Source organism: Chenopodium quinoa, unplaced genomic scaffold (assembly GCF_001683475.1).
Source record: "Chenopodium quinoa cultivar QQ74 unplaced genomic scaffold, ASM168347v1, whole genome shotgun sequence".
Classification (NCBI taxonomy): domain Eukaryota; kingdom Viridiplantae; phylum Streptophyta; class Magnoliopsida; order Caryophyllales; family Amaranthaceae; genus Chenopodium; species Chenopodium quinoa.
Genome location: NW_018743574.1, coordinates 2,636,930 through 2,654,132, shown reverse-complemented (window position 1 = coordinate 2,654,132; position 17,203 = coordinate 2,636,930). Strand labels below are relative to the sequence as shown.

General features: G+C 31.2%; 1 protein-coding gene across 1 annotated transcript; it reads left to right on the top strand.

Moving 5' to 3' along the window:
• Positions 1-11,931: 11,931 nt before the first annotated feature.
• Positions 11,932-15,596, top strand: LOC110682022 (WD repeat-containing protein 44-like). Its single transcript, XM_021858227.1, has 7 exons — positions 11,932-13,484; positions 13,571-13,661; positions 13,807-13,964; positions 14,084-14,135; positions 14,244-14,323; positions 14,420-14,513; positions 14,840-15,596. Exons 1-7 carry the CDS (start codon positions 12,621-12,623, stop codon positions 15,316-15,318), a joined length of 1,818 nt encoding a protein of 605 aa, XP_021713919.1. The 5' UTR covers positions 11,932-12,620; the 3' UTR covers positions 15,319-15,596.
• The last annotated feature ends 1,607 nt before the right edge of the window (positions 15,597-17,203 follow it).

Genomic DNA, 17,203 nt, shown 5'->3' with positions numbered 1-17,203 from the left:
GTGCTTTAGGTTAATTAAAGACAAAGCAACGAAAAGTGAACCAAAAAAGAAAGCCATGATCCCAAAAACAAGGCTCCGAAATTCCTGAAATATTACTTGCTTTGCTGACTAAAACCTTGGCTTCTTCCAAGATTATTTTTTCATAAATAAAATCATAAAAAAAGAAGAAAAAGACGGGAATCTAGATTGATAAAGAAATGAAGTTTGACTGTGGCATTTTTCGTATGATACACAAAAACACATGTAGGCTGGAAAGTTTTGAACATGCATAAAGATTAAACATGAAGCATCCTTTTTCCTAATATTTGCACCCTCTAATTAACCAATTAAAATTTATTAATGGACCCACTAGCCCATAGATACACGTACACACCTTAATATTTTTTTGGTACTCCTTATCTTTATACTTCACTTCTTTTGGGTTTTAGACTTTTAGATGGTCCATTGATTCATACTTGTTTGATTATACTTATGAATTTGAATATTATACCATGTCATAGAACAAACAATAGATGTTTAATGTGAATTGTAGTTGTAATTATCCACTTCTAAGATAAAAGGTGTGCTAGGAGGAAAAATTCTAAGAAGAGACAAAATGCACGTTTAAATTTTTAAAAATTTGTAACAAATTATAGTGTACCAAAGCAAGACAGAAATTTTTATGAAAAAAAAAGAGGCAGAAATTAGGAAAAATGTTATATAAATTTGTTGATTATATCTCTATCGTTTATAAATTGGTTTTTTTTTCAACTTGTAATAACAAGTTATGGAAAGAACTTAACAACTTAGAAGATCAACGGAAATAGATCTTATTCACAAAAAATCAATTCAATTTGCTAAATATTAGGAGAAGAAAATATGACTCAAAATAGTACTCCGTATAGTCCGTATAATAAGTTTATCAAAACCATATATGATGACCAATACTGTTGAAACTCCAATCTTCTGCATTGTTTTGCGTGATTGATATGCATCACATTTGTAAGTTTACATTAGCACATTAGCACAAGATCCAAAATGAAGTCCACAATACAAGACATCAAACAACAAATCAGCATGTCATGTACTGAAAATTGTACACAAAGTACTTTTATTTCAAACAAATTAATTGTACGTTACTTGAGTAAATAAGACCAAACTATATTTTATTTAATTTATTATGGAGTACTAAAAAAAATATTCTTATCTAATCTCTTCTATATCATGTCTATCAATACACCAAATATACACTGAATTTGAATAATTGAGTCAAAACTTAAATCCAATAATTCGTTCAAAGTTACACATTTTTTTATTTATTGATTTGATGAAGAAAGTTGAATAATTTTTGGTCCAAACTATAATAAATAGTCATATGGTAATGGTATACAATATACTTGTACATCAAAAGCATAGGTTTAAAAAAATGTAAGGAAAAAGGCAAGGGATTCTCCTGAAATTGTGAAAGTTGCAAGGGTTCCAAAGACCACTAGGAAGGTCCCCACAACTCGATTTGTTTTCTGACTTTAATTTATTAATTAATCAAAAAATTAATAAAATCAGATATTATTATCGTAGTTGCAAGTTATAGTGTTCTAGTATTAGTCATTGGATCCTACGAATGTGGTAAAGTATGATAGATAATTATATTTCATAAGTATGGTGAGTGTGTGTGTAATTGTGTATGTGTGGGTGGGCTTCACAATTAATTACTCTTGCAAATTGTCTCTTATCTACTTTTAATCATTATTCATTATTGCTTCTATTTTTCTTACTCGTTTTTACTTGCAAATTGGCAGCAGAATATATGTCTGCTTGTCTAAATATACTGCCCAAAAGTTTTAGTACAATAAGCTTATTCGTCTGTTTGTACTTAACTAACACATTTCTTCAACCATGTTTTGTCTATTAACTCTATAAGTGATTTTTATACGAGATGAGGAGTCAAACTCAGGTCACTCTTAGGGAATATGGAGTTAATCCCTCCACTCCTCACTCCTCGATATGTTTGTATACAAAGCTTGCAAACAAACTTATTTGAATCATATTCATTTGATTAGGAAACAAGTAAGCATGTCAACGACTCTAGCTATAGTGAATATTTTTGTTCACCTCTAACTAAATTAGGTACAACACTACAATTTATCTTATGGGCGTAAAAATATACTAAGTACATGATGTTAAAGGGCCTGTTCTGAATTTCTGATTGATTGAACTGAGCTGAGCTGAATATTTTATAAGAGAGAGAAATTAAGAACTGAACTGAACTTATTGGAATTGAATTGAATTGAACTGAACTGAAAATAATCTAAAAAGAACCGGCCCTTTGTTACTCTATATCATCATTCTTATAAAAATTGTACTCCAAAGTATAACCTTTTGAATTTCTTCTACAATACAAATGCAATGGGGCTAATGAGCAACCATTGTATCTACTGCTTTATTAGAGACTATTGATATGATTGATTCGTACTCGTATGAGTTAAGCTTACGCATGTGTTGGACCAATTTTAGACCTAACGTGACCAACCTTATTTTTCAGGCTAATGAAAGGGCTGATGCATTAGTAGCTGACTAATTACTAGCTAATTAAGGAAGGTTAACAATTTGATCATGTGATATTACATTAGTACACATTATTGTAGTTGATTATGGATATCAATTGAATGGGATCCAACAAATTTAGTTAGTATGACAACTCATTGGAGCTGTAACTTGTAAGAGGTTGATGCTTTAGCAACGCTTGCAACACTGATTGCTCACCTATTTTTTTTAGCGTCCATCGATCTTATTTTGTTAAATACGAACTACTCGTACTCCATAGTAAGGAGTAAATGATTTTAGCACTCCATAAATTTATTTTCCACACGCAACCAGTCATTAATTGATATCAGTCTTTATAATGTGTAATGTTTATACTTCAAGTGTACGAGTTCATTAAAGAGCCACCAAAAACCAATAATATCAGCAAATTTCACTATTTTACTTGTTACTCTGTAGTTAAAGATAGTTGCACTTATTTTGTCAAAAAAAAGAAAAAAAAAAAAAAAAAAAACTCATCTAAAGTTATCTGATATTAACCGTTGTGTAGATCAAACAAAACTACAAAAGGTAAGTTTAATGCAAGGAATGTTTGGGATGTTATACTGCTTTGTTGAGCCACTTGATCCGATATCTGTCATTTTCGTGGATCAAACTTGGAAATTTGGCATTTTATCGGGCCATCCTATTTAAGTTTGTCACTTTACTTGATCCAGTTTTGAGATGATATTTGTGGGGACTTGTAATATACTTGTATAATATTAATGCCCAACCCAAATTGGTTAGGAATCTTGGATACATATTTATGAGAATGTCAATTACACTCATCTGACATTCTGACCCATGTATAAGATGACGTCATTAGTCTAGGGGTTGTTTGAAATCGTTTTTTATTTTTTAAAAAATTAAAATAAAAATTGAAAATAAAAAAAAAGGTGTTTTCACTTTATGTTGTCAGTTTCAAAATTATCATGAATTTAATATGTTTGACTATTTTTTGATGTATTATATGACATATATCATACTTTTAATATTTTAAAAAAACAAAGAACCAGAAAAATAAAAAATAAAAGAAAACGACAGCGATACCAAATGAATTATTGGATACTGGTTGAAGAGATCAAATTTGAAAATGCTTTATTTCAATTTATATTCTTTGTGCTGGAAAAGCTATTAAAGAGACATATAGATAAAAAAAAAAAAAAAAAAAGGGTAAAAGTTAAACCAACTATAATAGTTGACATTTACATTCACAAATGGTAAACGTTATATCTGGTGTTCTATATTCATTTCCATACGATAATTCAATACTTAATAATTTCTTACTTACACTCAAAGGAGTATATATGCCCGATTTGATTGACCTAGTGGACAAGTAAAGATGATAAGTACGTTGTTAGGGTTTGGTCGGATGCATTTGCATAATGTTCATATACGCAGTGATGAGAATCAATCCCAATATCTCGAACTCTAAGCACTTGAGCTATCCCCCACTCTCATAATGTTCATAACTTTAGAGAGTGAGGGGTAGCTCAAGTGGTTAAAGCTTCCCTCCCGGTTCCAAGAGATCTTGGGATCGATTCTCACCCCTGCCTTTGTGGCTCTCTAAACACCAAAAATAACTTCATATACGAGTAAGGAGGACTTTTACTTTGGGTTTGGGTTAGGTTATTTATATTTCAATTCGGGTCTTTAGATTTATTGAAAGTCATTATTATGTGAGAAATTCGAATTGAATACGACTTGGGTTCAAGTCCTATGCATTTCAATTTAGATTGTCATATTTCGAGTACAACTTAAATTCAGATTGAATTATTCAAGTCTAATCAGCTTTGTCAAATTTATTGACTAGCTGGAAATAGCAGCCATAAGGCCCATAAGGCCATGACCTACCAATATAAAATACGCAAATGAAGTGTCATTGCACATTTGCACGCTTACCAAATCTATGTCCATAATTGAATGAAACCTTGAAAATGGAAACCATGTATGATTTTATACATGCTCTTATCAAATCTATGAATTTTGTATGTATTGAAGATCCAATACTTAATAATTATACTCGTATTTCCTAGTAATCTTTAATTGTTAGACCCCACTCACATGCAAAATATTTTTGTAATATTATCTAAAATTATAATCCAAAAAATTTCCAACAATTCACTTTGACCTGTAATGCACATTCTTCTAAGCCTTAAATCACCAACTCTTCATTTAATTTCCATTTTTGCCTGACAAATTTCATCGACGTGCCCATTCTCTAACCATTCTATATCATTCTTTTAAAGTTATGTTCTCTTTCAATTGGATACTTGCTTAATTAAGTACTAATTATACCATTAATAATAGATTCTGCTAATCAAGAATATCCTCATTGAACTATGTACATTTGATAAGAGATCAAAGTAGAGATTTAGTTTGATCATGTGATCATGGCTTTGGACTACTAACCACAAGATTGTGATTCATGATCATGTATGATCTTCTAATTATTTGCTAACATGCATGTCTTGATTGTATTTTGTACACAATCGTGTAACAATCTCGATTATGTAACCATGTTGTTTGGATTGATTTGCTAGCACAACTTAACCAAAAATGCTAGATTAGGAATTGAAACTTATTATTGAGATTTAAATCACTATAGTTATCATTTTTCTACTCAACAAATTTGTTTGATCGATTTAAACACAAAATTTGTCAATTGTATGTATCAATTCAATGTTTTTTTTTTTTTTACTTTTTTTTTTTATATTTTATATATATATAAACAATTACATAAGCTATCATACAAAGCAACACACAAGTATTATTAAACAGTCATAATTTCATTCTAAATAAGTTATATAAGCTGACTTTAAATCTTATCCAATCCTAATAATTTTTTTCTTATAGACGTATAAAGTTATTGTCGGATTTTCTAGAAATTTCTTTACACTGTGTATTTCAATGTAGGTAAGACACTAAGACATGGTAATGAAGTTGCATGCATGTATAACTTAGGGCCTGTTCTCATTGACTGAACTCAGCTGAACTGAGTTGAACTGAACTGAACTAAACTGAAATGAGCTGAACTGAATATTTTATAAGAGAAGGAAATTAGGAGCTGAACTGAACTGAATTTTAACATAAGAGAACAGACCCTTACACTTGTACATAAGGTAAAGAAGACAACAACTCAAGCTAATAAGACTAATAATCACAATGATAATTTGTGTGAACGTAGTAAGAGAATAATTAGATTTAAGTTTTATCTTTACTTATTTTTATCAATCCTCAATCGACATCAACGGGACATTTTAATATTTTATCCTAAACGATTAATTAATTAACGAAAAAGTACAAATGCTACAAGTTACTCGATTCCATCGTATGTAATTGCATTGTCCTTGGAAGATTCAATTGCTAATTAATAACGTCAAGAAGTTGTTGGCTCACTTTCAGATTGTTTTTTTCTTGCCATGCGTATCGAAAACCTAATCATGCAACAGATTATGTGCAGCTATAAGCCATCAAATTACAGACTATGTTAACATTAATCCTAATGTAGATGCTAAGTTTTCTTATTTTTTTAATTTTTTTTTTTTTTTATATAAATTAGGGTACAGTTTTACATATATCCAACTTAACAGATAAACCTTTAATATGTAAAGCACATTACACCTTTTAATTTCACATGTAATATTACACATAAATTTCACTTTACAAAGTTGCCAACAAACACTAACCTAGGATAAATCAGAATTTGATTGTACAACTAAATAAAAGTGAAAAAAAAAAAAACAGCTAAAAACAAGGACTAGCTTTTAGCTTTAAATGTGATGGAAATATTAAATTATAAGATCACAAAAAACCGAGATACGCTTCTACTTAAATTCCTTACAGCATGGGTTCCAAGGAAGCTTAGGTGGCCTGGCTAACCAATTATTTGGTCTTACTGTAAAATTATGTAGTTGCAATATTTTTTTGTAAACTTTAGTAGAATTAGTGATTAAATCTCATCTAAGCTGTCTTCTTAAGCCTTTTCTCTATCTTCTCATAGTACCAAATACTCAAATCTTTGTACAAAGCTTGGTACTCAGCTCCAATTTTCTCCGCTTATAAGTTTGTTATGGTAACGATAATTAGTATCGATCTCCTGATCTGAAGGTTTTTTGAGGTATGTTAAACTCTCAACTGTTATTTATTTCGTGTTTTTTCTACAATGTATGCACGTAATTTTCTACCATTATATTTTTTATTGCATTTTATTTAGTGATCATGAATTATTGGTATTTATTTTCTTGTGAACATGACGGTTTATTTGTTTATTTTGTCTGTTTTTTCGATAAGGTGCCTATGTGTATGACTAGACTATATATGGAGTTTAAGACTTTAGTACAAAGAGTAATGCTCAATGTGTGAATACTGAATACTTAACCTATCACTTGAAATGGAAGAATATGCAATGATATTTGGCATATTTCACTAAATCTTAACAAAACACATACTTGTATATATATACACTACAAATAAGCAATAAGAAAACCAAAAAAAACATACATTTAACTTAGGGTAAAAATAATTCAAATGACTCAATATGGATATCAAAGTAGTATTCTACTACATTTTTATTTATGAACTTTTGAACAGTTCCAAATGACAGCCTAATTACATAAATTAGGGCCGATTAGGGCGAAAGAGGCTTTATTAGAGTGGGCCTGCATCATGGGCCGGTGCATTGTTTTGATCTCTTTTATATTAGCTAGTACAAAGTACTTATTGAATTGAAGGTACCAATATTGCAAGCTGTTAGATTTCACTATTAATTAAATAGTACTATATTGGTGTGGCACACCCGTTAGTTAAGGATAAACATATTTATTGGGCGGGTGCGGGTCGGTTTTTAAAGGGTTGGTCGATGCGGGTTATGGGTAAGGTAGTTGATCGATAGTGGGCGGGTTGACAAACACTAGCAAGGAAAATGAATAGAAGGGAGACAACAAGTAGTTAGTAATTTTCTTAACCTTATACATTTTCTTCTACAAAACTATTTGGCTATTTTTTTTAGCTATGTCAAAATAGCTCTTTTACGTTAGTTATCCTATTGTGAGGGTTTAAATGACCCGAAAGAACGTAACAAGGATAATTCCCATTTTTCATAAAAATTAAGGGTTTCTTGTCAATTATAATCAACGAGATAAATACAAAAAATTGCAATGAGTGTTTTATATTCTTATAAAGTTGAATAGACAAGCCAAGCCATGCACTTGTAAATTATCGTTTACTAAAATCTACAATTTGTCTAATGTTTACATCATATGGATTTATATAATCGAAGCTAAAAACCCTAACATCATTCTACAATGTTATGACAAAATTAAAAATTAAGATAACAAGTTAACAACTAAAAATAAATAAATCATAATAATGTAATGATAATAAGCCTATGTAATAGAATGTATGTAGCCATTACATGCAACTTTGACTTGTTACAATCCAAACTCAAATAAAGTCCAGTTAATTAATCATTTGTTTTGGATTGACCCAATAATCCTTTCATTGGGAATCCCCCCTTTATAATGTAGATAGATAGATAATACGGAGTATTAAAACTAAGATTGACATAAATCTCTAGCCTTCAAACCTTTAGAAAACCTATTTTAAACCATACAACGACTTCTTCTACGAAGCATATATATTTGGTTTAGTAACTTCAAAACCTAGAGGTAGTTTCATGTAAACCTCTTCATCAAGTTCAAAGTAGTGCATTTGGTGGTGAAATGGTGATTATATATTGACCTTATTATTACTTCATATTATTATTGTGATTATCACAACAATGCTATAGTTAAACGCATTACAATTATCCACTTTAAATTTTTAATAGTACACGAAGATTTATAATCATCCTATGGATGTAAGTAGTTTGACAAATATTTTGTTACAATATTTTTTCCCTTGAACTTGCCAATTTTTGACAACTACGCACAACTACTAGCCACATGGCAAAAGTCAACACGATAATTCATTGATATACCACCCTAACTCAAGTCTCAATAAATATTTATGGTGAGGATAAATGTATCATGTATGCTAAGCTGTCTAAATATTGGACACAATTAATGTAGGTCCAACTCACTTTCTTAATTAAAGAAATTTATTTTTGGTGGGAATACATGGATAGGTAGACTAGGTTTTACAAAAGTAGTCAATAATGTGTAATTTGGAGTGGGCTATATGTCATGATTTATTAGGCTAAAAACAAAATACAACCAACGTACGTACGTCTAATAATGTTATTAGTGAATAATAGATGGCTGATTAATTCAACAACTAATTACCTTATCTTATAATTGCATTGAATTGGAAGTGATGGTTTGTCAAAAAAAAAAAAAAAAAAAAAGGAATTGGAAGTGATGGTTTCGGTAATTGTTATATAAGTTGTTGATTTAATCATGTACAAATTTGTTTTAACTCACCTATTTTTCGTTTATGATATGACTCATATGATGATATGAGTAATTAAATTAACAAATATGTATTTTTTAGAAGACACGAATATAAGTTGTACTGTATCATTTTATCTCTTATTTGTTAGATAAAAGATTAATGACTAATGATTACAATTTTTCAAATTTCAATGAGCTAGTAGCGAGATAAGTTAAATTACAGTCCCTGAACTATGCCATTAGTTGCATATTTGGTCCCTCATCTTTCAAATGAGGCAAATTGATCCCTCTACCACCCTTGTCTGACATTTCTGGTGGAGGAACTTATTAGTCAGCAAAGTTTGGGGATGTGTACTGCCAACTAAGCAAAAGTTAAGGGACTTATCCTAGTTAGCATTTGTTTAGGGATTACAAATCATTTTTTTTTTGTCAGCTACTAATTAATATTTATTATTTATTATGTACAAACTTTGATTAAAATGAAAGAAAACATACCCAAATTTTTTGCTTTTTTTAAAAATTAAATGACTATTTTTTTTTAAAAATATGACTTAGAGAATTAAAGAAGAAAATTAAATATGACTTAAGAAAATTAAATACTTTGACTTTCTTTCAAAAAAAAAATTAAATAATTCGAAATAAAGAAATAGGAAAAGAAAAAAAAAAGGGTCGACCCTCTCTTCTTCTCTTTCGGTTTGGCTGCTGTAATGGGGAAACAATCCCCTACTTTGCACCTTATTAACGATCATCATCAATCACCATCTTTTAATCCCAGCCTTTGATTTATTTTGTGATTTAATCTTGGCTTCCTGATTTAATTAATTCTGTACAAGCTCATGCACAATATAGTTCAGCCGAACCAGAGGTTTGGGTTGCATGGTTGATTAATGACAGTGGTGAGGCTGCAGACGGGTGGAAATGGGATTATGTGTTTGTGGCAGGTTGTTGGTGATGTGGGGTGAAAAAAGGTGGAAAATCCTATAGTTTTTTTTTAATTTTTTTTTTGGAAATTCTATAGTTTGATTAATGCAAATCATAACCAAAATATTAATGTTGATGGGAAAAAAAAAATAATGTTAGTTTAAAGATTCCCTTTTAAAAAAAACTGACAAAAAAAAAAATTAATTAATCATGGTCCCTAAACTTTTTTTAAAATATTATTTTTTTTGCCACATGGGCGCCCACATGGGCACTTTGGTCCTTAAATTTTGGTGACTCATCTTTTTTTCACTGGAAAAGTAAGTTATGGGTGGTTGAGGGACCAATTTGCTTCGTTTGAAAGATGAGGGACCAAAATACTACAAATACTAAAGTTGAGGGACCGTATTTTAGCTTAATTTAGCTAGTAGCAAATAAAGTAACGTTGTATTGGTTTAACCAAATGTTTAATGCATGATCACATGCGAACCCATACAAAACTATTATTGGTTTTGTTTGAGAAACAAAGTTTAATACTACAATAACTCCAAGGTAATATATACTTTCTTTCTTTTTTTTTAATAATTAAAGAATGGACCTAGTTTTTGATCCCATAATATATACGAAGTATTACTCGTATGTAAGTTGTCAAAGTTGATTTGTATGTAACAAGGAGCACCATGCCACCCATGTACTCCATGTATAAAATGCCATATTACAAATTTTGTTTCTTAATGTTTGTGTTATTTGACTTTTTTTTAATACTTTTTAATACATATATTTAATCTTGTATAACTAAAAACTATCCCAAAAAAAATGTTTAACTTATACATCAAAATGAATCTAATAATGTCTAGTTCGACATGAGTATGTTTCCAAATACCGTAAAATAATTGTAAATAAATCAACGAATAGTACAGAGTAAAATTTATGCATGACTTAAAGTACTAGCTCGATCCATATTAAAGCTCTCACAAGCTAGTATGGAATGCTGCTTCAATACTTGTATAGTTGTATGATTGATTATACATGTACTTATCATCTTTAATATTCCCTCAAAATAAAATTATAAATATAAAATGCATTTCTATTTTTCTAATAAGATTTGTTCTAATTGGTTGATGGCTTGATGCTTAGAACATTCGTACAGTACCAAAAAAATCGATGTTTTTATTCTGTTACATACAGTCGGTGGAATCATTGATTACATGGTTTCTTTTAATTTCATTGATTTGGTTGCATAATATACAGAGTAATTGATACCCAACAATTTGTCAGTACTCCATTCAATTAAAAACTAACATTTTTTTTTGGTCATGGTACTAGGACTAGGAGTTGAGAAATATCAAATATATGATGAATACACCGTACAATAATTGCTACCACTGTTTAATTGAGCTAATCCTAAAAATAATGATCATTAGACACCAAAAAACGATTTTCATGAAGGCTAATTATCAATGTGAGAATGAGACTGAAAAATGCATATAGTTATCACAAATTCACAACCATACAATACTCTTACAAATCGAACTAGCTAGAGTGACATGATTATTAATTTGGGAAGGTGAGATTGTAGTATAAACACAATCGAATCGTATATTTCAAGTCTTATTAGATCAATTACCTTGTTACTTTGTTAGTCATATACTCTCCTAGTCTCTATGAGTTTTTTCCATTTTTTAACGGTGATTGTATCGCAAAAAAAATCAAAACAGGAAGAACTTTAATAGAGGGACAATTTTTTATATTTTCCAATTCGAGTCACGCTTATTTACATTTTACTTCAAAATACGACCTACCTTGCTATGTGCCTCTCTACGTCAAAACTTTTTGAAATTTTTTTGGTTCTAGCTTTTAATTATAGGTGTTTACTCAATCTATTTATCTACATATTCGAGGTTTTATTGTACTTTTTCTCCCCAATATTTGCTAGACCAAGTAAAGGCACATAAGAAAAGTATAACAAAACAGTGAAAAACACTATATACGGTGCCAATAATAAATTATAAGAAATAAAAAAAAAAAATATAGGAACTTACCCAAATTAGAAAAATAATTTCCTTTAATTTTGTTTAAAGGAAAGATTATTAAACAACTAAAAAAATTTGCACACGCTTTAAAAATATAAATAAGCATACTTCCCCCCTAAACTCCATGATCACCCCTTTCCTTCCTCCGCCATTTTCTCTCTCCTTCTCCAAACAACCTCACTGACCTTACTGGCTCAATGCAAAGGACTTCGTTCCAATCATTTTGGTCTTATTTTTATTTTAATTTTTTCGAATTTGTTTATTGAATTAGTGTTGGAATTTGACTCTTGCATTTTCAACATAATGCCTCAATCATAGGAAAGTCGGTGTTATTATAACGATTTTTTTTGTTAAATCCGAGGTAAAACCCGTAATCATGGTTGTTTAATTCTTGGGTTTACTTGTATTGGGATCTTACATTGTACTGCTCCATAATCCTGTTTTTTTTGTTGTTGTTGATTGGTTGTTTAGTCCTCGGTTCGAGCAACACCAAAGTTTGCGATTTTTATAAGAGACGAGTTATTAGTATGTTATAACGAGTTGGTAATTTTGTGTAAAGCATTTTTAGTCGCCTTGATAATAGTAAAGGTAAAAGGCTTAGAGTTTGGGATTTTGTTGGTTAAATTGTAAGTAAGAAAATATCTTGTAAGTTGTAACATAAAATATAGAAAAAATTATTTGGATCTTGATGTTTATATATTGGTAAGTTTTTAGGCTTATGGAAATGCAACACAAGGTGAGATGTTTCGAGGCGGATGATGAGTTCTTTGATTCTGTTGATCATATGTCAACTGAACATTGTTCTGTTGCTAATAATGAAGTTTTGGGGTATGAATTCTGGAGTAATGAGCTTAAGAGTGTTAAGGAAAGGCGTTATACTTTCTTACGCGAAATGGGTTTTATTGATCCTTGTTCATTGTCTGAAGGCGATGCAATTTCTGCTGATGCTGAAGCTGAAATGGGGTTGGAAAGGATGGTGGAAAGTAGTGGAGCTGTTTCGAGTTCGAGGGCTTCATCTGTTGTTGATAGTGAAAGGGAATGTAATGAAGATGATAATATGGATCAAGAAATTTGGCCGAGTTTGGGTGATGTTTGTGAGGATGATGAGGTATCAACCTCCAATAGTTGTAAGTCTATAAACAAGAAAATTAGGCATTGGTGGAATGATTTTATGAAGAAACAGAGAGGCAAAGTGGATGACAGTGAAAAGGCTCGTAAATTCGAGGTCAGTAGAACAAAAGTACAAGTGAACAAAAAAAAGTTTAAGGAGCTAAGCGCGTTGTTTGCTGCACAGGAAATCAAAGCTCACAATGGTATCATTTGGACTATGAAGTTTAGTCCTGATGGTCAGTATCTTGCAACTGGTGGAGAAGACGGTGTTGTTCGAGTTTGGCTCATTAAAACGATAGATTCATGCCTTCAGAGGTTTCCAGATGAAAGTAGTAGTGCTAGAAAAAGAGAAAAGAAGGTGGAAACACCAGTAATAATTCCTGACAAAATGTTCAAAATCGACGAGGTGCCTGTACAAGAGTTTCATGGTCATACCGCGGATGTCTTAGACCTTGCTTGGTCTAACTCTAATGTAAGTTTAACTAACTTTGCATTGATTGCATATTTCTACATTCAGCATGTTTTTGACTAAATTAGTACAACCTGTTTGTGTTTCAGTATCTTCTTTCGTCGTCTATGGATAAAACTGTTCGTCTGTGGAAACTTGGATCTGATACATGTCTCAACACTTTCCATCATACTGATTATGGTGAGTATTGAATCTTTACAGACTACTATTTTCATGTCAAAATCTCATACATTTATAATATGAAGTAGTAAAGTAGTACTGTATGATTAAGACTTGTAGAATCAAATGATCCTGATTAAAGTTCATGTTCTGCCTTGTATATCAGTTACATGTGTACAATTCAATCCTGTAAACAATCGTTACTTCATAAGTGGTTCAATCGATGGAAAAGTTCGTGTATGGGGAGTATCAAAGCACCGGGTTCTAGACTGGGCCGATATCAGAGATGCAGTCACAGCTGTATGTTACCAGCCTGATGGACAGGTATGTTTCAACTACATGCTTACATATTTATGAAATGCTTTCTGTAAATTCTGTTTTATAATACAGGATATATTTCTTTAAGGTCACCATCTTACTGATCTTATCCTTTCTGTAAACAGGCATTCGTCGTAGGATCTGTTAGTGGCTGCTGCCAGTTCTATGAGACAAAAGGTACATATTCCTTCATTAAAGATTGGATTAAGTTGCTTTCATTGCCTTTAGTTTTCGCTTTATTCTTAATCATCCAGTTTTCTGAGATTCTGTTTATTGATGATCTAGGGAAATTATTCGAGCTTAGTGCACATATTTTACTTCATGGATGCAAAAGATCATCCACTAATAGGATTACAGGAATACAGGTTGGGCCTTAAAGTTGATTTTCCTTATTTTACTAACATTCTTTAGTGAGATTGTCAAAACTGTTCTAAGAATTTTTCTGCTGTTTCTGTTGGCAGTTTTCGTCAGAGGACTCTCAGAAGGTTATGGTCTCGTCAGAAGATTCTAAACTCTGTATACTTGACAAGATGGATGTTGTCTGTAGATTCCGAGGTAGGGATCCAAATCTATAGGTGTAATATGTTATATTTGACTAATAATAATATGTTTTGACAAGGAAAGATCAGCAAAAATCAGTTTAATATGTAAAAAAATCAGTTAAAAAACAGTTGTGGTTCATACGGATTATAATTGCTTGGGTGATCGAGCTATTTTTGGCTCGTTCCAGCTGTAACCTAAACAACTAGCAAGTCTTATATTAATTATATACCAATTTGGCCTAATATGAATGTATTTAACCTTAAATCTTAAACGTGTAGTATCATCTTTTGTTTTATACAGGACAGTTAAGTTAACTTTGCTGCTCTTTCCTACTGCAGGTCTTAACAAGTCAGGAAGTCAGATGTCAGCTTCATTTACATCAAACGGGAGTCATATAGTATCAATTGGACAAGATTCACGCGTATATATATGGAATCATGACTTGACAACAGATCAATCATCATCGAGCAATACAAAGTCTATTCGTTCTTGTGAGCATTTTTACTCTGAAGGTGTGTGTGTTGCAGTACCTTGGTGTGGTACTACAGCACTGCCAAAGGCCTCAAGTAGCTTATGTACCAACCATGAAACGGCCTCTATAAACCGATCTTCTAATGTGAACCTAAGTAACTTGTTCGCGTCTAAGAGCTCTGCCATCTTGCCTGAGGACATGCTTCCCATCTACACTAAGGACCATTGTGAAGGGCATAATAACAATGTTGCTCATTTTCCGACATGGGGGCTTGTGATTGTCACAGCTAATTCGTATGGAAAGATCACGACGTTCCATAACTATGGACTCCCAACTAGAGTTTAGAGATTATATAGGTAGAATACCAACAACCAAAATCATACAATTATCTGTAATGTGTATCATCCATATAGTGTACATACATTTTTTTGCAAATATAGTATAGTGGCTTACTTGGGAGTAACAATCTCTTGGTTGTTCACTAATTCTTCAAAGGGTAGTTGAGTGATTGTATGTAACATTTGGTTTCTCTGCTCTTTGTTTGTGTAGTATTATTGAGTAGTTCAGCTTGTATATGGTAATTGATTACCAAAGTTATACAGAGGAGGAAATTTTCGTAAATTTACGGGTTTATACTTTATAGTTTCTCTTAAAATTGCTTCATACTAGTTATTGTACAATTTATAACAACCCGAGACATTATCATCACTTGGGACAATTAGAATAAGATAATACGAAGTAAGACTTTATATATCTATTTGTAATTTGTGCCATCGTGTAAAACTCGAATCTGCTCAATTGATTACTCATATCATATTAAAACACGGAATTTGAAACAAATTAGTAAGGATACATGATTAAATTGGAATATGATGATAGTACCATAATAACAGCTGATGAACAAATCACTTACTATTAGATGCAATTAAGATAAGATAATTATTAGCCATCATTTACCACTAAACGTTAGACGTACTGATAGGCGTGTCGCGTACCTAACAAAAATAAACCTAACTAGACCACTACTATGTAGACGGGCAAGCAAGGGTCGGATCCCAAGAGAGTATGGTTCAACTAATTAAATAGACTCAAGCAATTACTAAGCAAGTAACCAAATCAAATAAGTGAGAATCAATATCTAAAGAACTAATTAAAACGATTAAATCTAAACAATATGACAAATCAATTCTAAAAACATCCAAGATCAAGCATCACCACGAATACAATTTAACGCAATAGTCGTTCTACCCCTAACACACAATTCAATTGATTAAAGAGTAAAAGTAATCCATGAATAATACCAATGGTCTCTCCCGAGTTATCAATGGCTTCTCTAATCACAATCAAGCCTACTTCCGTGGAATCATGTAAATTAAAGACCTTAAGCACATTACTCTAACTTCCTAATCATCCATTCAACTACTCCCGTGATGAACTTCAAACCCTTAATTGATTATTCAAACCCGTCAAAACCCAACTCCCGTTGCGAATAAAACATTGGATTCATAACACTACCAACTATCCCTAATCTAGTATTGGCATGAGCACAATCAATTAAGAATATCAATTGCAATCATCATTAGAGAATTTAAAGAATTAAATCAAGCATTAATCATATTCGGGTTCCGCTAGATCTTGGAATAGGGAAACTACTCACACATATTAATGAAATCAAGAACGATAATCAATAAAGAAAACATAAATAACAATAATAAAATAAGAGAATTGAGAGAAGAAATCAATACTTGGAATTAATTATGAAATCTTGAATCTTGAAAGCAAAACCCTAGAAAATAATATGGAAGAACGTAATACCCAAAAAGAAGTCTAAAATAATATCTGAAAAGTGAAAAAGTCATAAATAAAAGATTATCTAAAACCTATTTATATCCTAGCATAAAAGTAGATATTAACCCGACTCGAAATCAACACTACTTGTTTTTGACCCGACCTAATTTCAACCCAAATTGTTCCCGACCCGATTTTAAATCACCTTAAATACAATTTAGACCACCTTATTATTGTTGATCAACATATTTTGTCTAGGGAGACCAAGTCGGTCCTGGCTAGCAAAAGAAAGGAGCATCATCCTCTAATTTAAGGGTTAAATATAGTATATATTTGTTGTATGGTCAAAGGAGATAATTATCTTCCAAAATTATAGACTATAGTTCCCTAGTATATTGCCATATATATTATAGTCAAAGGAAATAATTAGTTTGATAAAAAT

Excerpts from the sequence above, each read along its gene's own strand:
- LOC110682022 (XM_021858227.1), top strand. The coding sequence starts at position 12,621 with ATGGAAATGCAACACAAGGTGAGATGTTTCGAGGCGGATGATGAGTTC. Across the intron at positions 13,662-13,806 it reads TTTCCATCATACTGATTATG|TTACATGTGTACAATTCAAT; the intron begins GTGAGTATTGAA and ends CTTGTATATCAG. Across the intron at positions 14,514-14,839 it reads TGTTGTCTGTAGATTCCGAG|GTCTTAACAAGTCAGGAAGT; the intron begins GTAGGGATCCAA and ends TTCCTACTGCAG.